The 24,461-nt window shown below is 37.3% G+C and overlaps 1 protein-coding gene across 3 annotated transcripts in view; it reads right to left on the reverse strand.

Annotated features, from left to right (window-relative positions):
- RNF138 (ring finger protein 138) overlaps positions 1-24,461 on the reverse strand; it is a 34,826-nt gene that overhangs the window by 10,124 nt on the left and 241 nt on the right. Inside the window, exons 2-4 of one of the 3 annotated variants that reach the window (XM_040632614.1) lie at positions 23,983-24,176; positions 9,983-10,148; positions 8,667-8,782 (exon numbers count right to left, since the gene is read on the reverse strand). In XM_040632614.1, coding sequence (XP_040488548.1) covers positions 8,667-8,782; positions 9,983-10,148; positions 23,983-24,092 — 392 coding nt within the window. In that variant the 5' untranslated portion in view covers positions 24,093-24,176. Of the gene's footprint in view, positions 1-8,666; positions 8,783-9,982; positions 10,149-23,982; positions 24,215-24,461 lie in introns of those variants that run through there. The other 2 variants (XM_040632615.1, XM_040632616.1) reach the window with 2 other exon arrangements.

Raw genomic sequence — 24,461 nt, forward strand, 5'->3', positions numbered from 1 at the left:
ACGTGAGCTGAAACCAAGAGTCAGACACTTAACCAACTGAGCCACCCAGGTGCCCTACACAGTTTTTAAATAAACATACATATACTATGAATGCACGCTTGATTTTTTTCACTGATGGGGTATACAATCACAAAAGTGATTTAAAACATTTTAATATCAAATTTAATGCCCTTTTCAAATGCTTTCTCCTTTCCCTCTCCCATTACAGTTCTCTATTTTCCATTATAACTGTCATTATCATCATTCCAGCCCTTCCTAATCATCCTGTACCATGTCTGGGTTCAACAACAGAAAATCTATTACTGGCACCATATTATCAATTAAAATTTTTAAAAGATCATTTCATTTGATACGAAAAAACCATTCAATAAAATTCAACCTCCATAATGGAAACAAAAACAAAAAAATCTTCATTCACAATGCTTTTAAAAATATAAATGCCTACACTTTAAGTATCAGAATATCTGGGAGTGGTGTCAAATGTCTGTAATTTTTAATTCCATAAAAGATTCCTATTTGAACAGAACCATATAATGGGGAAATCTTAAATTCAGTGGGAAATCTTAAATTCAGTGTGATATCATTATGACACAGATAAAAAATACCTATGTTAAAAAACTACAGTAAACATAATATTTAACAGTAAAATTTTAGATGCATTCCCACTTAAAATCAAGAACAAGAAAAAGGTATCTGCTATTTAATATTGGACAGAGATCCTAGTTAATGCAATAAGTTATGACACGAAGCACTAAGAAATAAAATTACATTAAAAAAAACAATTTTCCACATTATAAGTCTAAAAGAATCTACAGGTAAATTATTTGGAACTATCTGAACTAGTAAGTCAACAGGTGCTAAATACAACCTTAACGTAAAAACCTGTACTATTCCTACTCACTAGTAATAATCACTTAGATTACAAAACAGGAAAAAAGATCCGTCTGTATAGCAACAAAAGTTCAACTAGGAAAAGATACAACAAAACATATTTACATATGCTCTAAATGGAATTCTTTAAGCACATTTTTTTTAAAATGCTCTTTTAAAAAAAGAGATGGGGCACCTGGGTGCCTCAGGTGATTAAACTTCTGCCTTCAGCTCAGGTCATGATCTCCTCAGGGTCCTGGGATGGAGCCCCACGGCGGGCTCCCTGACTTTCCCTCTCCCTCTGCGCCACACGCCCACTCATGCCCTCTTTCTCTCTCTCAAATGAATTAAAAAAATGTTTTTTAAAAAACTGGGAGGGGGCACTTGCGTTGGCTCAGTTGTTAAGCATCTGCCTTCAGCTCAGGTTATGGGCGCCGCATCAGGCTCCCTGCTCAGCGGGGAACCTGCTTCTCCCTCTCCACGCTGCCTCTCCCTCTCCAGCTACCCCGTGGCTTGTGTTCCCCTCTCACTATCTCTATCAAATAAATAAATAAAAATCTTAAAAAAAAAAAAATCACATAAAAAAAAATGGGGAAGAGAGCCTGTATTTCTAGGCGAGAAAAATCAGGATCATACGTCAATTCCCTCCAAATCTATGATTTTATTATAAATTCAACCTCTATAATGCTTCTGATTAAAATCTCTACAGAGATTTTCAGGAGAATCAAAAGTCTGATCTTAAATTTTATATGAATATCAAAGGGACAAGAACAGCAGGGACAATTTTAGAAGTAAATCAAAAAAGGAAACTTTCCTTATCTGACACTAAGACTTATTGTTAAAGCCACAGTAATTAAGATAGCCTGATATTAGAGAAATAAACAAATGAACCAACAGAACAGAACATAGAGATGTGTAGGACTCAAATGGCACTGTAAATCAATGAGAAAAAATTGACCCAACTAATGTACTGGGACAAATGGCTAATCACATGGGGAAAATTCTTCCTACCCCACATTATTCATCCGAAATAAATGCAAAAGGCAAAAGCTTTAAAATGTTAAAGAAGAAAATATCTTTTTTTTATAAAAATTTTTTATTATGTTGTGTTAGTCACCATACATTGCATCCCAAGTTTTTGATGTAAATTTCCATGATTCATTAATTGCATATAACACCCAGTGCACCATGCAATACATGCCCTCCTTTAATACCCATCACCAGCCTATCCCAATCCCCAACCCCCCTCCCCTCTAAAGCCCTCAGTTTGTTTCCCGGGGTCCATAGTCTCTCATGGTTCTAAAGTAGAAAATATCTTATAACCTTGACATAGGAAAAGATTTCTCAAACATGACACAAAAAGCAAAAATCATAAAGAAAACAATTATATGTATACATATACAAATAAAAATATATTTTTGTATGTCAAAAGATACTAGAACAAGACTAGCGAAAAACTGAGCAATTTGCAATCAGGAAAAAAAAAAGCGAAATAGACAATAGTAGAAAAGCTTCCGCACAGCAAAGGAAACAATCAATAGAGTGAAAAGACAACCTATGGAATGGGAGAAAATATTTGTAAACTGTGTATCTGATAAAGGGTTAATCTCCAAAATATATAAGGAACTCCTACAACTTAATAGCAAAGAAACTACCAACCCAATTACAAAATGGGCTAAAAACCTTAATAATTCTCCAAAGATGATATACAAATGACCAACAGGTATATGGAAAGATGCTCAAGGTCACTAATCATCAGGGAAATGCAAATCAAAACCACAATGAGCTATCATCTCATACGTTATGATAGCTATTATCAAAAGAACATAAGACAAGTATTAGTGAGGGTGTGGAAAAATTGGAACCTTTGTACACTGTAAGTAGGAATGCGAAAATGGTACAAGACTTTGGAAAACAGTAGGGACGTCCCCCCCCAAAAAACAAACAAAACTACCATGTGATTCAGCAATCTTACTTGTGGGTATTTATCCAAAACAACTGATATCAGGATCGTGAAGAAATATAGCATTCCCATGTTCATTGTGGTGCTATTCATAAAAGCCAAGAGGCAGAAACAATCTTGTGAATGTATTAAACACAAAGATATGAATGGATAAAGAAAATGTGGTGTATATATACACAATTGATTATCCAGCCTTAAAAGGAAATCCTGCAAATGAATGAATCCTGCAAACGACAATAAGAATGAACCTTGAGAATGTTCTAAGTTCAATAAGCCAGTCACAGCACAAATACTGTATGATTTCACTTATATGAAATATGAAATGCAAAACAGTCAAACTCACAGAATCAAAGAACAGAATGGTGGCTGTCAGAGGCTAGGAGAGAGTGAAACGGGGAGTTACTAATCAACATGTATAAAACCTTAGTTATGCAAGATAGGTTCTAGAGATTTGCTGTACAACACTGTGACAACAGATAGGAATACTGTATTAAACACTTAAAAATCTGTTAAGAGGATAGCTAGCTAGCTCATGTTAAGTATCCTTTCCAAAATTAAAAAAAAAGGAAAGGGGCCCCTGGCTGGCTCAGTTGGAAGACTCTGCAACTCTTGATCTCAGGGCTGTGAGCCCCATGCTGAGAGTAGAGATTACTTAAAATAAAAACTTTTTTTAAAAAGGGAAGAAAAAAGAAAATTGTGCATGACTATGCCATTTAATGCTAAATTAAACTGTGATACTCCTTAAGGCAGTTTTCAAAATACTAAAGTATCTCATTTCTAGTCTTTTAAAAATATGAAGAAAAATCTCAAGGCCTATGCTTATGTGCTTTACAAAACAGCAAAAAAAAAAAAAAAAATTTAATTCTGAGTAAAAATATGTATATATACTTGTAATGCATGGAATAAAAGGATTGGCATCTACAATATATAAAGAATGCTTATAAATAAGGAAAAGTCATTTTACCTAATGCTTGTACCAGATTCCTTAATAAAAAGTTATTTAGCAGGGGATCTGGGTGGCTCAGTTGGTTAAGCATCCAACTCTTGATTTCGGCTCAGGTCATGATCTCAGTGTCATGAGATTGAGCCCTGCATTGGGCTCCTCACTGGATGTGAAGCCTGCTTAAGATTCTTTCTCTCTCTCCCTCTCACTGTGCCCGCCTACCCCACGCCCAGTACACATGCTCTCTCTCAAAAAAAAAAAAAAAAAAAAGTTATTTAGCCACTTAAAATGTTCAACATCTTGGAGAGAAATCTCTTAGGAACAACATAAGACTGCTTGTAACTTTCATTCTTTCAGTCTTTGTGAAGAGCTGTATTTGGACTAAACTATATGCACCTACTGATATCTACTGATTAATATCTACAAAGAGTCAAAATTAGTAAGAAAAGCCTACAACCAGACCAAACAATTTCCAAGGAAGATAAAATGTGTCTGGTATCTTAATGATTATATGTATTTTCCCTCCCTCTCCTTCTCTTCCTCACTTCTAGAGGCTAAAGAAAACAGCATACACTTTATATGTTAAAACCAGAATTTTATTGTTATCAACTAGAAATGGCCTTAAACAACTAGCACTGCTATATAATTATGACCAACTACCTCATACTAACACAATAATTTTGTTAAACATACTCTAACATTTATTACTTTATAGTAAATAGTTCTACCCTGAATGATTCGACTGAAACTAGTGGGCTAGTTCATCTTGGATTATTCAACTGGAAGTTAAACTGTTTATATATACAGAAAAGGGACTGTGTCTGTTTTACTCATCCCTGGATATGCTAGAACATGTACAGTGTGCCCAAGAGTTTAACAGTACAATAAATCTATGTTGAATTAATAAAATGATCTATGGATTTATTTTGAAATTTTTTTCACTGCTGAGATAGGTACATGCAAACACCACTTTAAGAATTTCCACAGCCATGGAGTTCAGAGTTTATATTATCCATTTGTACTTATGAGGGAATACTGTGAAATGTACTGAGAAAACACATGCTCTACTCCCAGGTAGTCCTTTGACTTTGCCACATAGAGGTCTTTAATAAAGCAATTAATTTTCATAAAATGCCACCAAATCCTTCTCAGCTATTAATTTTATGGCTCTGTTCTTAATCAGCAATATAAAATGTATCTGTTCTCCAGTTACTTGGCAAATAGTAAGGCCTTAAATTCTCCAAAATGAGCTGTTTATCAAAAGCTTAGCTGCTAGCAATAATCTTCATGGAGAACTGCATGAATATACAGATCCTCTCCATTCTAGCACCACACCTAGATTAAGCCAGAATATCAGAAAAGCCCCTGGAAGAAAAGTTTTAACAACAATAAGGTATTATCATATGCTACGTTGAAGGAGGCCTTTAAATTACAGCCCTATGTACCTTGTTTTGTATTTACCACAGGGAAGATGACGTTTAACTGCATAGCTTCTTCTTTTGAGGATGCTTTGGGCAAAATCATTTCAGTATCATTTCTTTTAGTATCAGGAATAGCTGTGTTTTTCATTAGAAACTATTCTGTTTACAATATCATAGACAATGTTAATAACATAAGGGATGTTTTCTTCTTTGTACTAGCTACTTAGAAGCTATGAAACATAGTTGATAGGATTATTACAATATATTTGGCTACTAACTGAAATCTTTATATGCTGGGTATCTTCTGCCCCTCCAGATCTTCTCTCCTCCATTTTTCATCATGCTTTTTGTGTACTGAGAGACTAACCTGCATCAACAGGCTCCCCTCTCTGCTTCCCAGTTGGGTTCAGCCCAGCAGGCAATTGGGAGGGTAAAACAAGAGGAGAGTTAGGATATTTATTTCCCAGACTCCTTCCTAGCAAAACTGCCTCAGCTGGCTGCAATCCTCCCAACTGCCCTCTCTACAGAGCTTACTTTCTCCAAGTTCTGGTATCTACTTCCTCCCCTCCCCTGCTTTCAGCAGACCCAGAGTACATCACTCACTACTTATGATTTCCAGCTGCTCACATAGTGTACCCAACACCTTACTCTTTGAAAATAGGCCCTTTAATAAAATCTCCTCAAACTACCTAATTTGAGCATACTATCTGTCTCCTCCCAAGACCCTGACTATATTCTGGCTTCATATCTTCTATTTCCTACCATTAAAAAAACAAACAAACAAAATCATTTTCTTTTCCTTCACCAATTTCCTTACTAATAATTCATACACAAACCCAATTTTTCCATTACAATTAGAATTCTGCACAGGATATAAAAATGAGTAAGACCAAGAAGCCCATTCTAGACTTTAAAAAGAAAGACAGTTAACAAATAAATTATTAGAGGTCCTCATTGGAGAATAAAGAACAGTTGTACTAAAAGGAAGAAAGTCTAGAGGTCAGGGAAGATTTTACAGAGTGATTAACACTTGGTCTAAATCTTCAAAGAGAAGAAAAAGCCCACTGACTGGCAAAGTGTGGGTTGGGGTGGTGGGAAAGGGGACTACTACTGGTAAAAGTATGGAGGTGAGGGAATGATGAGAGTGATAAATAAAAACTACCATTTACCAAGCAAGGTACTATTCAATATGCTTTGCCTTTACACTAACCTATTTATTGGCTCCCAACCCAATCAGATATTAATAGTATTATTACCACACCCCTTTTTAAAACAGATGAGAAAACTGAGGTGCAGTTTCTTGCCAAAATCATATAATTAGTAAGTGACAGAGCCTGGGACCCAGGCAGTCTGACTCCAAGAGTTCATTTTTTTAAAGTTATTAACTTATACTGCTTCTCAAGGATGGCAAGAAAATGGCACAAATAATTCAACATAGCTAAGACATATGTTGCAATGATGGTTAGCCAAGAAAGAGAAAGGCTAAAAAAGGCAAGGCAAGTGCCAGATCAGAAAGGGCTTTAGAATAAAGAATTTTGTCTGATAAAACAGTTGTTGGATTTTAGATCCTGGAACCTCTTGAGAATCTCAACATTCTTTCTTCAAAAGAATGCACATACACAAAACATTTGGCAGTTTAGGTAGTTCACAGAGTCCTTACTGGCCCATGCAATTCAAGATGAGAAACACTGCTATGGGGTCATGTTAAGTCATGGACAAGGTACAAGGAGAAAGGTGTAAGGACAGGCAGAAAGAGATGAGAACTGCACTTGTGAAATATCACTTCGGCAACAGTATATAGGACAGGTGGGAGGAGGGCCACCAATAAAAAGACTATTGTAATAATTCAAGTGAGAGATGATGAAGGCTCGAGCTAGGGAAGTGACAATAGTGTTAGAAGAAAAGCGCAGATGAGGGATACTGCTATCAGGAATCAAAGTGGATCTGAGAAGTAAGGGAGAAGGCAGCAAGACTTCTGAGAAGAAACTATGGTCCTTTAACAAGCAGTGATTACACAAATCATACATACCAGGAACTCTGCTAAGAACTGGAGATATAATATTAAACAAAACAAACACCACCTCATACTTAAGAATAATCTATTGGGTTAATAACAAATTGCTAAGTAATTTCAATATAGCAGAAATACAATAATAAAGAAAGCACAGGGATGAAGGAAACTGAGGAGATTTTTTTTTAAATTATAAAATAGGAGTGACCCATTTCATCCAATGACACTAAGTCAAGTAAAATGAGAATCTAAAAGAATTTTGCAGACTAGGCAATCAGAAAATTACTAAAGACTAGAACAGTTTCATATGAGGAGTAGAGAAGCCTACAGTATGAGTGCTTAAGAGTGGTTAATTACTGAAAATTAGCAACACATGAAATGAAATGCTACTGAAATAAAATCTTAAGAGACTCTGCTTAACACAGTCTCCTGGGAGCCTTTCTATACTACTTTCAATACTGCCTTTCCTAATACAACTATGTTTGTACTTGCTAGTATTGAGTGTTTAAAAACTAAGCACTTCGGGGCGCCTGGGTGGCACAGCGGTTAAGAGTCTGCCTTCGGCTCAGGGCGTGATCCCGGCGTTGTGGGATCGAGCCCCACATCAGGCTCCTCCGCTATGAGCCTGCTTCTTCCTCTCCCACTCCCCCTGCTTGTGTTCCCTCTCTCGCTGGCTGTCTCTATCTCTGTTGAATAAATAAATAAAATATTTTAAAAATAAATAAAAATAAAAACTAAGCACTTCATCATCTAGGGATACATGCATAGGTGGTAATATTACAAAGAAAACCAAGGGAATGAATAACCTACAAAAGAGGAGAGTGGTTACTTCTGGGAGTATGTGGTTCAAAAGGATATGGGCTCACAAGGAGATTCTAAGACCCTGAAGAATGTTCTGTTTTTTAATCTGGGTTATAGTGGATAACTAGATATTTGTTTTATCACTGTTTTAAAAATCATACATGATTTTGGTCATTACTCTGTGTAAAGTACATTTCATAAAAATATTTAATATATATACATCAGAGACAATAAGATAAAGCAAACCAAAATCTAGTTTAAAAGAGGGGGGGACTAAAATAGAACTAAGAATTTAATAATACTTCTCAGCTAGCAAATAAAAAAAGATTTTAGTTGAAAGGGATTTTCTTTAGCTTTCAAGTAATTTCAGCTACAAAAGAAAACAGTCTTCAACTCTTTTTTATTCAAAGAAATGTAGAATTTTTTTAGAATTACTTTTAAATAACATAAACTTAAGTATATCATAAAGATGCTCTATCAGATGCAATCTTATACGAGTTAAACAAGCTTGAAGACAAATGTTATAGATCAATTACTTGGCAAAATACTTTAAACACACATACATATCGAAAAATAAAAAACACCTTATCATATAGTTCCCCAAACAATTCCATTTCAACTATAAAAATTCTCTTTTTAAGAATAAAAATTGCTTACCTGTTCCCTACTGAATCTTGAGAGATCTGAAAGTTTGGAATGATAGCGGAAACACCATATTCATCTTGATACTTCTTACAAGATTTGTAATGATGTCTCATGCGATAGAATTTAATCTGTAAATTATTGATCAAAATGTAATGTGACTTTAAATTTCAAATAGATGTCATAAGATTTGAGATACTGTCAACAGGAGAAAAGCAAGATAAACATAACCAACTAAATATTCCATTTAAACAAGTTTTTTTTTTAAGTAAATGATTTAATTCTTAAGTAGAAGCTGAAAATAAGTAATAAGTTTCTGTCCGTTAGATGCAGATGTGAACTCACTACAAAAAATACTAACAAATAATTTTATACTTGAAACTATGCTACTAATAACAGACAAAAAAAAGTACATTAAAAGTAGTAATACGTTTGCCTTATGGTATTGGGTATTTCTTTATTCTTTATTGCAACCTGGCAGAGTGAGAAAGTGCTTTAAAAAAAATTAGGTTCCCAGGTTAACACCTGGAATATTTTTCAGTTTCTCACTGAGGAGTAGAGCCTGAATCTCTCAAGTGTATTTTCCGGCTTCACTTCATTGCCCTGTCAGTTAACACCTCCCTCAAAGAGATGGAAAAGCAGATCTGACTTGCGTGAATGCATGAAATAGCAACTGGTTTTGCTCACTGACTTTATTAGCTGTTTGAAAAAGTGGCTGCAATAAATCCATAAACACATGGATATACTCAAAGCCTAACCACCCCTCACTACCCTCTTCAAATGAATAGAATAAAATTCAGACTGGAGAATTAATGCCAGTTATTTGCCAACATCTGATTTTCTCACCTACTCCTTAAAAATTAATTAGTTTTCTGCAAAATAGTCTGTGATTTCTTAAACACATAAATACACACATAAAGTGGGCAGCTAGAGAGTTCCCTGACTACATATCCATTTGGCCCATTTCTATGTATAAAATCGCAATAATGATGTTGCTACCATCACAATTTGTACCAGAATGGGGTTTAAATGAGTTAAATGCCAGTTTGTTCATTTAGTTCATTAGTAGGTAATCAATGAGCAACTACTTTGAGAAAAATGCCATGCTAAAAATTATGACAAATTCACAGACTGTATCTTTCATTCTCTGTTCTCAATAAGTTTATGATCTATCAAGATCGACAATCAGGTTTTTTGGCCTTTTTACCCAATTTAAGTAACTTCTTTCTCTTCAAACCAGAACCTACCAAGAAAATTCAAACAGAAACTTGATTTTCAAAGTAGAGTAGAACCTTCATTTTCAAAGAAGAGCTACGCCACATTTACTCTACCTGTTTTGCACAGCATCTGCAGCTACCAGAAAACTTCCTCATGATATTTTCAAGGTCTAAGGCCCGTTCAGGACATGCTCTCTCTCTTCTAGTCACATTTCCACGACAGAGGGGACAATGTATTCCGCTTTCTCTCATTGCAGTCAGGAAACATTTTCTACAGAAACTAAACCAAACATTTGTGACATGTTAACTACAGAAAAAAGACTCTTTTCATTTCTATGATTAAACACACTCAAGTGGTTATAGATATATATTCATGCTAAATGAGTCAGGCTATTCATATGCACATAAATTGCAGAATCTTAAATACTATACATGTATTTCTCAGAGTCTAAGGCTAATAACTGGACTAAATGGGAATATTAAAGAAACTACACTCAATCACGCTTTAAACTTTTTAATGTATGAAAAGTAAGTATTAACGCTACATAACATTGTCAGAGGAAGCATGGTACAAAGGAATGACTGGCTTATCCTGTGTCATTTAGTAGATCTTAGGCAACACATTGAGTGACACTGGATCTCCATTTCCTCCCCTTATAAAATGAAAGAGACCACATCAGCTTTTGTCTCAAACTGATGTACTTTGAGATATTCTACAAGATATGAATAGGTCTACCACCATACAGTGCACAAATCGATTTGGGAAATTCTAGGATAAACAAAGTTAAAGTTTTTCTGCTAAGAAAAACGTTAAGTATTACCCAAACTTATGTTGTCAGGAAATATGAAAATTTCCCACAACAGTGTGCAATGGAACAGAATTTGAGAAATATTTGTACTGTATGGTGACTAACATAATATAATAAAAAAATATTATAAAAATAAATAAATAAACAACAACAAGAAAAAAAGAGAGAAATATTTAAGGACGCTTCCAGCTCTAAACTTATCTCTAAACATTCTAATTAGAACCAAACTCACTAAAACCTTTATTTCTTCCCTCCTAACCCAAACAAATACCAAACTTGATTATTTTGCTTTAAAAAAAAAAAACTAGATAAATCATAGCCATCTGCATCTGGGGTCCAGAGTACATATAAATTTAATCCAATCTCCTCTAAATGCAAATATTCAATCTTCCTCCTCTAACAAAAATTGAGAGCAAATAGTGTAATAATAGATCATAGAAAAATGAGTTTCCTAACTATGTAGCATTGAACAAGCCACTTTTCCCCACTACAATCAGTCTCCTCATCCATAAAATACCTATAGCTGAAACAATTGTTCAAGGGATTAAAATAGATAATACAGTAAAATGCTTATCACAGTATTTGACAGTTACAAAGTGCTCCATAAATAGTAGCTAATACCACTAACACAGCATTTGATATGATTACCAAGACCACAAATTAAAATATTATAAATAATCATAGTAAAAAAAAATTCATCAAGAAAATGCAAAGTAAAAACGGCTGAGATATCATCTTTCAGCTGTCAAACTAAAAACTAGTTTTAAAAATAATAACCAGTGTTAGAAAAGATATAAAGAAATGAGTACTCTACATTTCTGAGTAACAATTTGTTAGTACTTATCAAAATCCTTAAAGAGAGGGCATCCCAAAAGTCTGAGTGCCACTTGAGCTTTAATAATTTCGGAAAGTATAAAAACTACAAAGTTACAAAACCATCATTTGTAAGTTCAATTATTAAAAACTGAAATTTAATTGTCTATATATTTTGTAAATTTTGCATAATAAATTTTTAACTTAAATTCTTTTAGTCAGTGTTTGCATTCTGTAATCAAAGGGACTGTAAAAGAGGGGGAAAAAAAAGAAGGATGAGTCAGAAAAAAACCAAAGAGCAAGACCAACTGGAGCAATAGTTTAGACCATGAAAAGGTCTGCACTAAGGCAGGGGTAGGAGAAACAGAGGATCTCTATTTCACAGACACAGTTCTCAGTTTGACTGTGTATAAAGGGAACTCTATGTTAACAAAATCAACAGAATGTTATGACAATTACTTGTGGGATGATAAGAAAGATAATCACTTCTAACCTAGAAGACTGAGTACAAGGCAACTGGATTAATCAAGTTAAGAAATACTGGAAGAGTTGGTTTGACAAACGAAAGATGGGTGCAAGTTCAAAGTACCTACAAAAATCTTAATGCATGATATCCAGTAAACAACTGGAAATACGGATCTGGAAATTAGGGAGAAAAATATGGAGAGCAGTTGAAGTGCAAAGAGCACTAAAGAAACAATCTAGAGAAACATAAACATTTAAAGGAGTATTCAGAGAGGAAGAGCCAAAGAAAAAGGAGAAAAGCTAAGTAGTATTAGAGAAACCAAGTCTAATAAGCTACCAAAGAGAAATAATAAAAAGATGAAAGTAAAACTGTCACCAAACTATTAAGCTAAACTTTCCTCTTTAAATAAAAAATCGAAAACTGTCAACAAAGTTCATACCAGCAAAATTCATCACAAAGAGATAATCATGCATAAAAATGATACTTGAGTGAAAGAAATGAAGTAGAACACTATTAGAAGGTAAATTAGTCAATTATGTTGGCTAATTTAACAATTAATTATAAATAAAGCATAAACATAGAGTAGTAAAGGATCTTGAACAACTAAGATGCCCAAGTGAATGCTGTGTTTAGAGGGAGGAGATAACATAAAGCAAAATTTCAAAGCCCACTTGCTGATTAACTAAAATAGTAAAAATGTGGTAACACCACATACCAACCAGAATGACTAAAATGAAAAAGGTGGAAAATACGAAGTGTTGAGGAGGATGTGGCCAACCTAAACTCCCATTTGATCTATGAGAATGCAAACTGATACAACCATTTGGAAAACTGACAGTATCCACTATAACCCAGTAATTCTATTCCAAAGTTTATACCCAAAATAACTGCATATATGATCAGAAGAAATTTCTAAGAAGTTCACAGCCACACTGCTGGTAATAGCCAAAAGCTGAAAATTATACAAATAAATGTCCATCAACAGAAGAATGAATAAGTTCTAGCATATTCATAAAATGAAAACTATAAGATACTGTAATGAGAATGAAAATGGATGAATACAAAGCCAGATGTAAAAGAGTACAACTATATGATTCTATTTTTATAAAGTACAAAACATGCTTAAAGTTGAATGAATTTTTACTAAAAAGTAGAAACAAATACAGTAATTTCTATTTACGACTTTCAAAAATATTGGCAATGGCTATAAAAACAAGACTTAAAGGCATAAAATATAGAAAAGCAAGAAATAAAAATCAGTTTAGAAGACAAAACTGTTTCGTTAGAAAATACTCAATTAGCCCCCAAAATTACAACATGTAACAGCTGTAAAATACAAACTCTCCAAATAATAATTACATTACTAAAGATTATTGACAGTTTCAAAAAATGAAAAATATTCATATAAAAAACTAAAAAAAAGTAATGAGGTTTAAAATTAGCTTAGGACTTTATTCAAAATGTAGACATAAATGAAGAAACAAAAATTTCTAGTGGAAATACACATAATAAAGTAATAAAGGCAAAATAAGGCTTTATTAAATAGATACTGAAACATCCTAAAGACTGGCAAGAATATATCTTAAAAAGCAAAAATGATTGGGGTTCCTGCTGGATCAATCGGTAGAGCACATGACTCGATCTCAGGTTGTGAGTTCAAGCCTCATGTATGGCATAGAATTTACTTAAAAATTTTTTAAACTGTTTTAAAGCAAAAACGATTAATAAAGGCGCAATAAGTGATTTAATGGAGGAAAAGACAGACTTCAATAAATGATGCCAGAGCCGCTAGACATCCATAGGCACAAAAATGAATCTTAATCTAAGTCTGCCACCTTATACAAAAATTAACTTGAAACAGGTCAGACTGTAGTAAACTGGGAAACTGCCATACAAAGATACATTCCATTTCCAATGCTCAGAACAATAGAACCTTATTTTACAACAGCTCTGATTAAAACTAAGGATTTGGGGATGGGGAAATTAGCTGGGCTTATCCAGATGGGTCCTAAATGCCATTACAAGTGTCTCTGCAAGAGAGACACAGACACACGGGAGAAGGCCATGTTCAGATGAAAGGAGAGATTAGCATGGTGTGACCGCCAGGGCCTCAGGAGGCCTTTGCCACACCTTGATTTGCGCCCAATGAAATTAGTTTCAGACTTCTACCCTCCAGAACTATGAGAAAATAAATTTCTGGAGACGCCTGGGTGGCTCAGTCAGTTAAGGTCTGCCTTCGGCTCAGGTCATGATCCCAGGGTCCTGGGATTGAGTCCCACATCAGCCTCCTCACTCAGCGGGGAACCTGCTTCTCCCTCTGCCCGAGGATCCCCCTGCTTGTACTCTCCCTCTCTCCCCTCTGGCAAATAAATAAATAATATCTTTAAAAAAAAAAAAAGAAGAGAAAAGAAAAGAAATTTGTTATTATAAGCCACCAAGGTTGTGGTAATTTGTTACAGCAGGCCTAGAAAACTAATACACAGAGTTAAACATGAAACTACAAAACTTTTAGGAAAAAAACAGGAGAAAATATTCACAATACAGAGCTACACAGAGTTAGATTTAATGTTAAAAGCACATTCTAAATAGAAAAATTTGATAAGGTGGACTTCATAAAAATTAAGAACATTTACTAAGCAAAAGACTACTACAAAGATAAAAAGACAAACTATAGACTGGAAGGAAACATTTGTAAATCACTTATCTAACAAAGGTATAGTATCTAGAATATATAAAGAAGTCTCAAAGCTCAACAGAGAAATAGCAAAGAACCTAGGGGTGTCTCGGTGGCTCAGTCGATTGAGCTTCCTACTCTTGATTTTGGCTCAGGTCGTGATCTCAGGTTCCTATATCAACCCCCACACGATGGGCTCCAGCTCAGCCGTAAGTCTGCTAGAGATTCTCTCTCTCCCTCTCCCTTTGCCCCTCCGCCCACTCACTCTCACTTGGTCTCTATTCAAATAAATAAAACTTTTTTTAAAAAAAAAGGCAATCTATGGGACGCCTGGGTGGCTAAGTTGGTTAAGCATCTGCCTTCGGCTCAGGTCACGATCCCAGCGTCCTGGGATCGAGTCCCACGTCAGGCTCCAGTGAGGAGTCTGCTTCTCCCTCTGCCTGCTGCTGCTCCCCCTGCTTGTACACGAGCACACTCTCTCTCTCTCTCTCTCTCTGGCAGACAAATAAATAAAATCTTAAAAAAAATAATAAAAAGGCAATCTAATTAAACCACAGGCAAACGACATGAAGAGACAACATTTTTCACTGAGACTCTACAGATGATAAATAAGCACACAAGATGGTCAACGTCATTAGCCTTTAGGGAAATGCAAATTAAAATCACGAGCTATCACTACATACCTACTGAAATGGCTAAAATTTTAAAATACAACACGAAATGCTGTTGAGGACGTACAGAAACTGGATCACTCATACGTTGCTAGTGGGAATGTAAAATGGTACAGACACTGCGGAAAACAGTTTGGCATTTTCTTTAAAAACAAACAAACAGGGGCGCCTGGGTGGCACAGCGGTTAAGCGTCTGCCTTCGGCTCAGGGTGTGATCCCGGAGTTATGGGATCGAGCCCCACATCAGGCTCCTCTGCTATGAGCCTGCTTCTTCCTCTCCCACTCCCCCTGCTTGTGTTCCCTCTCTCGCTGACTGTCTCTATCTCTGTCAAATAAATAAATAAAATCTTTAAAAAAAAAAAAACAAAAAAAACAAACAAACAAACAAAAAACATGCAACTACCACATGACCCAATAATTGCATTCTTCAGCATTTACCCCAGAGAAACAAAGGCTTACTTTCGCACAAAACCCTGTACCTGAATTCTTACAGCAGCTTTATTTGTAAGGGTCAGAAACTGGCTATTCCAGATTTCCTTTAGTGGGCGAATGGTTAATAAAAAGGTGGCACATCCATACCAAGCATACACGTATACTCAGCAATAAAGGAACAACTGATACACACAACAACCTGAATCTCCAGAGAATTATGCTGAGTGAAAAGAGAAATCCCAAAAGGTTACATAGTGTTTGGTTACACTTACATAACATTACAGCACATAACATTCTTTTTTTGGTAATAGCCCTATTGAGATATAATTCACATACCATATAATTCACCCATTTGAAGTGTACAATTAAATTGTTTTTACTAATATTTACAGAGTTGTTCAATATATAAGATTCTTGAAATGACAAAATTATAGAAATAGCAAACACAATAATGTTACTGCTTGCCAAAGGCTAAGGAGGGGCAGGGTGATGGAGAGGAAAAGTGGGCGTGGCCACAAAAGGGCTTTATGAAGGATCTTTGAGATGATGGAAATGTTCCACATCTTTACTCCATTGGTGCAGATATCCTAGTTATATTCATAAGATGGTACCATTGGGAGAAACTGGGTCACAGTACATAGGATTTCTGTATTATTTCTTACAACTATACGTGAATCTACAATGATCTCAAATAAACTTAACTTAAAAATAATATAAAAAAGAGCAAAAATAATAAATCTATCCTACCAGACTTATAAAAATGTATTAAGTACTTACTACACAACAGACACTAGGCTTCCAATAGGTAACAGAAGTGACAAAATCCCTATCCCGATGGGGCTTACAGCATTATGCGCATGCAGGTATTTGTGTCAGGTTTTTGTGTATACACTATATCCCCCCCAAAAATTTAATAAGTAATATTAAAAACAGAAAAAAACAAAGAAAGGGAAGAATCTCCAAAGAATCAGATTATTTTAAGAATTCAAATATACTAAAGACAAATACCATATAATTTCACTCATATGTGTAATTTAAGAAACAAATGAGCATAGGGGAAAAAAGAGAGGGGAAACCAAGAAACAGATTCTTAACTATAGAGAACTGATGGTTACTAAAGGGGAGATTAGTGGGGGGATGGGTTAAATAGGTGATGAGGATTAAGGACTGCACTTGTTGGAGCGCCTGGGTGGTGCAGTCCTTAAGCGTCTGCCTTTGGCTCAGGGCGTGTAATCCCAGTGGTTTGGGATCGAGCCCAGCATCAGGCTCCTCCGCTGGGAGCCTGCTTCTTCCTCTCCCACTTCCCCTGCTTGTGTTCCCTCTCTGGCTGGCTCTCTCTCTGTCAAATAAATAAATAAAATCTTAAAAAAAAAAAAAAGGAGTGCACTTGCTGTGATGAGCACCGGATGTTGTATGGAAGTGTTGAATCAACTACAGTGTACACCTGAAACTACAATTACACTGTTTGTTACCTAACTGGAATTTAAATAAAAACTTAATAAACAAAAATTTTAAAAAGAATTCAAATACACTGAAAAGGTTTTTAAAACACGGAAAAAGAATGCCCTTCAAGAAATACTGAAATGAAATGAATAAGAATGGCAACTTAAGATTTAAAGGCACACACAAGATATATCTCAGGGGATTCCAAGTGGGTCCAAAAGTTGGAAAAAATTTTTAAGAGATTCAACAAATAAAATTGAGTATCATCATAACCTTAGATAAAGAGAATCAAGTATCTCAAATCTGAATAAGATGTAATAATACACAAAAGCAAAGCACTAAATAGAAAACCATCTCAAATCTGAGTGTATATAGAAATAAGTGCTAAATAGAAAATACAATGTAACGTTTAAGTAATAAATATACAATAGATAATCATTAAAATATAGCCATAGAAATGATCACAATATACTCAGAGCATTCTGTGAATAGTAAAATTATAAAAATTTAATATGCAAAAATGCACACTGCCTTGCTAGCAACTAAAAAAACAGATTTTAAAGCGACTTCTAGGGGCGCCTGGGTGGCTCAGTCGTTAAGTGTCTGCCTTCAGCTCAGGGCATGATCCCGGCGTTCTGGGATAGAGCCCCGCATCAGGCTCCTCCACTGGGAGCCTGCTTCTTCCTCTCCCACTCCCCCTGTTTGTGTTCCCTCTCTCGCTGGCTGGCTCTCTGTCAAATAAATAAATAAAATCTTAAAAAAAAAAAAAAGAATGCCAAAAAAATAAAATAAAATAAAATAAAATAAAATAAAATAAAATAAAATAAATGAAGTGACTTCTAGACACCATTTTGAGGGGCACCTGGATAGCTCATTCGGTTAAGTGTCTGCCTTCGGCTCAGGTCATGATCTCGGGGTCCTGGGATAGAGTCCCCCATCAGGCTTCCTGCTCAGTGGGGAGTCTACTTCTCCCTCTCCCTCTGCCCCACCCCACAGCTTGTGCATGCCCTCTCCCTCTCTCTCAATAAAATCTTTTTAAAAAATAGATACCATTTTGAACTTTCTTTTTTTTTAAGATTTTTAAATTTATTTGGGGGGGAAAGAGAGAGAGAGAGAGCGTGCGCTTCCAGGAGCGGGAGGAAGGGGCAGAGGGAGAGGGAAAAGCAGACTCCCCACTGAGCAGGGAGCCCCACAAGGGCTCAAACCCAGGACCCTCGGATCATGACCTGAGCTAAAGGCAAATGCTTCACTGACTGAGCCACCCAAGTGCCCCCATTTTAAACTTTATTAAACTAGCAAAAAAGGCTAAAAAAAAAAAGAAAGAAAAGTTGGCAAAGATACTGGAATACAGATATACTTTTAGAGTACTAATTGGCATTTTGCAAGTTACCCCAATTTTGTGGTAAGGATTATAACATTTTTAGAAGTAACTCAATCAGGGTGCTATGACTGTGAGTTTCCCTTCATACCTTACGTCTTTTTGCACTCTGCACTAAGTAACTTTTATAAATAGAAAAATAAAACTATTTTAATTTTGGGAAGAAAAAAGTTGCAATTGTTAAAGTAAGTTTTTCATATTCTTGAAAATGGGTTTTTTGGTTTCTTATACTACTAAAGAATAGTTGACATAAAATGTTATATTAGTTTTTGGTGTACAACATAGTGATTGGATATATTACTCAATGCCTACCACAATAAATGTAGTCACCATCTGTCCCCACACAATATTATTACATTATTGACTATATTCCTATGCCGTACTTTTCATCCCCATGACTTATTTTGTAACTAGAAGTTATACCTCTTAATCCCCCCTTGACTTACATAGGCCATCCCCCAATGGCAAACCATGAGTTTGTTCTCTGTATTTATATGTCTGTTTATAAGTTCCTTTGTTTTGTTTTTTAGATTCCACATGTAAGTGAAATCATATGGTATTTGTCTTTCTCTGTCTGACTTATTTCACTTAGCCTAATACCTCTAGGCCCATCCATGTTGTCACAAATGGCAAGATCTCATCCTTTTTTATGGCTGAGTAATATTCCATGTGTATTTTTTTATATACATACACACACGCCTATATATACATATATATACATATATACACATATAATATACACACACATCTTACTTTAAAATCTAGCACCTTTTATCTTCCTAGTCTATAGTCAAAATCATTCCCCAAAACAACAACCTTAAGAGAAAAAAAAATCAGAGATTTTAAATTAGTCTTTAGGACTTAAAACTAAGTCAACCTTCTGTTACGTAAGTAGATAGCATAATTGTTTTCTAATTATGTCATTTTATAAATATTTGTCAAGAGAATTTGGATAAAGTCTTAAAACCCTTAAGAAAAAAGACAGTCTAGAGCAGCATTTATTAAATCAGCAAGAAGCTATCTGTCTGGCTTTAAGAATTATAACAAGTCTGTAGGAAAGAAGAATTTTAAAAGTATTTAGAGCATGACTGCTCAAACAACAAGGTATCAATAAAGTTCTTAAAATGATAAGAAATGTGGGGTGCCTGGGTGGCTCAGTCGGTTAAACGTCTGCCTTCGGCTCAGGTCACTATCCCAGGGTCCTGGGATCAAGTGCCCCATAGGGCTCCCTTGCTCAGCAGGGAGCCTGCTTCTCCCTCTCCCTCTCCCTCTGCCTCTCCCCACCCTCACACTCCCTAGTGCACGCACACATTTGTGTTCTCTCTCTCAAAAAAATACATAAAATCTTTAAAAATAAGTAAGAAAAGAAAAAGAAATATAAACTTAAAATTTAGAAACTGGACAACCCAAAGCAGGTCAATAGAGAAACATACAAGTATGTGCCTAATAAGAAGTGAAAGCTGATTTGTATTAGCTCATTTTTAAAGATGCCTCCTTACAGAGATGCCCCAAAACAGATCAGATTCCACCTTTAAGGGGAGCCTGGGTGGCTTAGCTGGTTAAGCACCTGCCTTCAACTGAGGTCATAATCCCAGGGTCTTGGAATCAAGCCCCACTTTCAGCTCCCTGCCCAGCGGGGAGCCTGATTGTCCCTCTCCCTCTGCCCACCCCCCAGGTAAGTAAGTAAATTCTTAGAAAAAAAAAGAAAGGATTCCATCTTTAAGAGTTTGGCAAGGCATCAACTTATTACATGTAATTTTCACTGTGACGGAGCTTACTTTTAGCCATGTACAAAAGTTATTCCCTTAACCACTCAAAACAGGAAAGAGGAGAGGTTTGATTCAAAGAGCCTTTGAAGATTAAAATGAAAACACTGAAAGAAATACCTTACGACTATGCCAGTTTGTACCTTCTTCTGAAACCTTACTTTGAATACCTGCTGAACTTTAATATTCTTTTTTTTAAGATTTTATTTATTTACTAGAGTGAGAGAGAGAGAAAACATGAGCAGGGGAGAGGGGCAAACGGAGAGGGAGAAGCAGGCTCCCTGCTGAGCAGGGAGCCAGACGTGGGACTCAATCCCAAAACCCTGGAATCATGACCTGAGCTGAAGTTATATGGTTAACCGACTGAGCCATCCAGGCACCCCTCAACTTTAATACTCTTAATTCATCTTTACTTGCTTTTTAAAATACTACATCTGATCACTCTAAGGTAACTAACACTGCTGACTACTGTCTCCTTAAAATTCTTCTGTTTCCATACTGTCACATTCTATGCCGGATTTCCTCCTATCCTGTGCATTTCTTCTCAGGCTGCACTTTCTCCACTCCAGATTTAAATATGCATTCTTCAGCACTTTGTCCTATCTAGGCCCTCTGCTATCTTCCAACTTACAGACTTCCCTCAGTGGCCACATCCATACTCACAGCTTTAGTTCCATGTATTCCAGATCCACATACATACACTGAACTACTGGGCATCATCAAATCTTACATGGATCTCCTTAAAATGTCAGGAATCTCCTCTCCATTCCCACTATCATTACCTTGATTCAGGTTCTAACCATTTCTCTCTAACACAGCAATGAATCATCTCTTCACTAGTCTCACCACTACACCAAGCTGGGTCCTGCTACTAAAGTAAACTTTCTAAAACTGAAATGTGATCATGCTGCTCCTCTGAAAAAAGGCATTCAGGAAAAAGCTCAAAGTGGCTTACACGGAAAGGTCCTGCCAATATCTCTAAACTCTATACTACACTCATCCTTTGGCTTCAGCCTGCAAACAGTCATCCTCTGTAACCCCTCCTTGTGTCTGCATATGCTGGAAACCCAATTAGGGTATTCCCCAACAAACCCTGATTAACCAATTTTGACCTAAAGTATTACTACATCCAGGAAATCTTCCCTTTAGTCATAAGCTGATTTAGACAGCTGCTCTCAATGCTCACATAAAATTTTCCTCCTAAGTAACTTCCGTATCAATCACATTCATGCTTAGGTCTTCTCCATTAGACTATTAACAGTCCCCAGGGAAACAGCACTTTGTATTCTTTGTACCTGACACACAGAAAACATTCAACAATTGTTGTTTGAAGGAATAAATGGGATTATACAGAAATTTATATTATGATGAAGTTATTCTAATGATAATGAACTTCTTCCTTTCATTAAAATAGTCATTGGGCAAATCCTCTGCTGTCGTTGAAATGGTGATGAAAATTTTTCATTTTCTAACAGATCCATAGTGACCCAAAGCCCTTATCACCTCGTTTCTTACTATCTATGAACCAAAAACTGATTTTGTAGCTAAATATAAATATTTTTAAAGGCACAGGTTTGTCCTTTGTGAAAAAGGAAGAGCAAATGACATAGTAAACTAGATTATTTTAAATAATTCTATTTCCCCACCAAACTCCTTCCAGTTAATCAAGACCCTGTTCCACCATTACCATCCCTTCCAAATAAAACTCCCTCCTCCCCAGCCTTAATACATTGAACCTTAGAGCAATTGTGTGTTTGGGAAGAGAGGGAGATGGGTTAATAAAGGAGGGGATGGAGGAGGGTGATGAAGCAGTAAGTGTCCATTCTTCTTACCAACAAAATCTACTCTACATTTCAATTCCACATCTAGTCTAATCATATCCAAGTCCAATGAGATGATTAGAAAAAGGTCCTCAACAATCATGTCCACTCTCTTTTCCATACCATTGATGTCAAGTCAAATTAGTCTGATTTAAAATGTCCCCCGCAAAGGAAGTGAACTACAGCAAACTGCATGGAATTTTGAGGAGAGCTGAAGATTACAATGAGTTCTATGAGGTCAATGACCCAAAGGGTAACTGAAACGATTCTGTCCAGAAACACCTACTTCCTCTCACTCTGACCTCCTACCTTCCTTTTTGTCCACCCGCTGCCAGCACAAACACAGGAAAGGCATCAAGTTATAATAATGAATACCTAAAGATTAAAGGCCAAAAAGTTATACGCTGTGCACTGAACATCTCAGAATATTTCTCTTAACAATCTGCATTCGTTGAATCAAATACCAAAGCAATTTCAGACCGTCATTCATCTCCCATGACAGCAAAACATAACTGGCACAACTATAATGAAGTCACACACTTCTACCTCACACGACGACTGCAGAATAGGAATAAGGTAAAAAGTGCAGTCAATATTGAGTATCAGAGTGAGAAAAATGGTATCAAACAATAATAAAATACCTGAATAAGAACCCCAAATTGAATCCATTCTTTACATAAATCATAGAACCTATCTCTCAAAAAAAAAAAAAAAAGGTCAAAAGAGAAATATATTTATAAACTTGTTCCACTCTTTTCAGCTATTTGTAAACACACAGAACTTTCAAATCTGAGTATGTTTTTTCAAATAAAGATTTCCAGGCTTCACCTGCCAGAAATTCTTTTGTAAATTTGGAACGGAGATTGGTATGTTTACTTAAAAAGTTCCCCATGGACCCTGATCAGCAGCCAGGTTTGTCAGATGTGCTATATATCTTTACAAGAAGGGCTCCTGCCAACCCTTACTGACACTTTAGTCGTCTGTAAAATTATCGAAGTTCTTCCTATAAATATGCCAAATCAAACAGCACCAAGCCACCTCACCTAATCCCTTTGTGTTCTCCCTCACCCCTGGAGTTAGACTGCCTTATCTTCAGTTCATTCCATGAAACAGCAATCTTCCTTTCCTATCTCCACCTTCGTAGTAACCAAGTAATAAGCAGAAGGGTAAAACAAAGGGAAGCTATCACTTCAATACCCGGAAATCCTGTCAGTTCTAACATCTGAGAAGAAAACCCATTCTAGATCATTCCAACATGTACCGAATTTTAAAGGAAAGAGAACCTTTTCAAGGGTGGTCAGTGAAGCAGGGTTGAAAGGTAAGTTAGGTAAGACTTCTTGGGTCTGGAAAGAATGGCCCAAGGTTCTGAATGAAGGGAAAACTTTAAAGCAGGGCAGGTCACAGAGAGGAGGTAGTTGGGGGGAGCGGGCTCGTGCCGGCACCTTCGGCCGGTTTTGACACTCGACACCCCAGCCTTCACTCAGGTTGCTAGGAAACAAAAAGGATCCACGTTCCCTGCAATTCCTCCCGGGCCTGGAGGAGAAGGGGGGCTCCGGGGCCTGAAGACACGACCCGGACGAGCCTGGCCACTGCCCCGGGGGCGCAAAAGCAAGGGAGGGATACCCGGGGGCTGGGCGCCGGGGGCTCGGGCAGAGGGGCCGGCCCAGGAAGCTGCCCCGAGCTCGGGAGGAGGGCGGGCCGGAACGCGCCCTCCGCGCCGAGGGGCGCTCGGGCAGGTCGCGGTGGGCTCTGCTCCCGCCAGGCCGCAGCCGAGGGTCCGGGGCTGGATGCGGGGCCTAAACGACTACCCGGCTCCGCGCAGGGGAGGAGGTGTCTACTCACACGTGCTGACAGGCCGCGGTCCTCACGGGCGTTTTGAGCACCTCCTGACAGACAGGGCAGTAGAAATCATCTTCGGTGTAGGACGTGGCCGCGGAGAGCTCCTCGGCCATGGCGGGGGATGGGGGATCAAGGAGATGGCGGCAGCGGCGGCGGCGACAGCGGCCAAGCTGGCGGTGGCGGCCCGGGGCCCGACTCTACGCGAACCCGGAGGGGGAGGGGAATCACGTCAGGAAGCGGCTCGCGCCAGGAAGGGGGCGGGGCGGCACGGGGCGGGGCCGAACGCCGAGACGCTAGGGCCGCACGCGCCGGGCGAGGGCCGGCCCCGGAGGCTGCTCCTCCGGACCCGGCAGTAGCGGAAGGCGGTGCCAGGCGGGAGACGGCGGTGGAGCAACCGGCCGGTGGCTTCACTTTCGCTTCCACCCCGGCTCGGAGCAGGCGAGAAGCCGCCCCTCCGCTCCGGAAGGAAGGAAGCCCCCTAG

Source organism: Ursus maritimus, unplaced genomic scaffold, assembly GCF_017311325.1.
Source record: "Ursus maritimus isolate PB19 unplaced genomic scaffold, ASM1731132v1 scaffold_18, whole genome shotgun sequence".
Taxonomy (NCBI): Eukaryota; Metazoa; Chordata; class Mammalia; order Carnivora; family Ursidae; genus Ursus; species Ursus maritimus.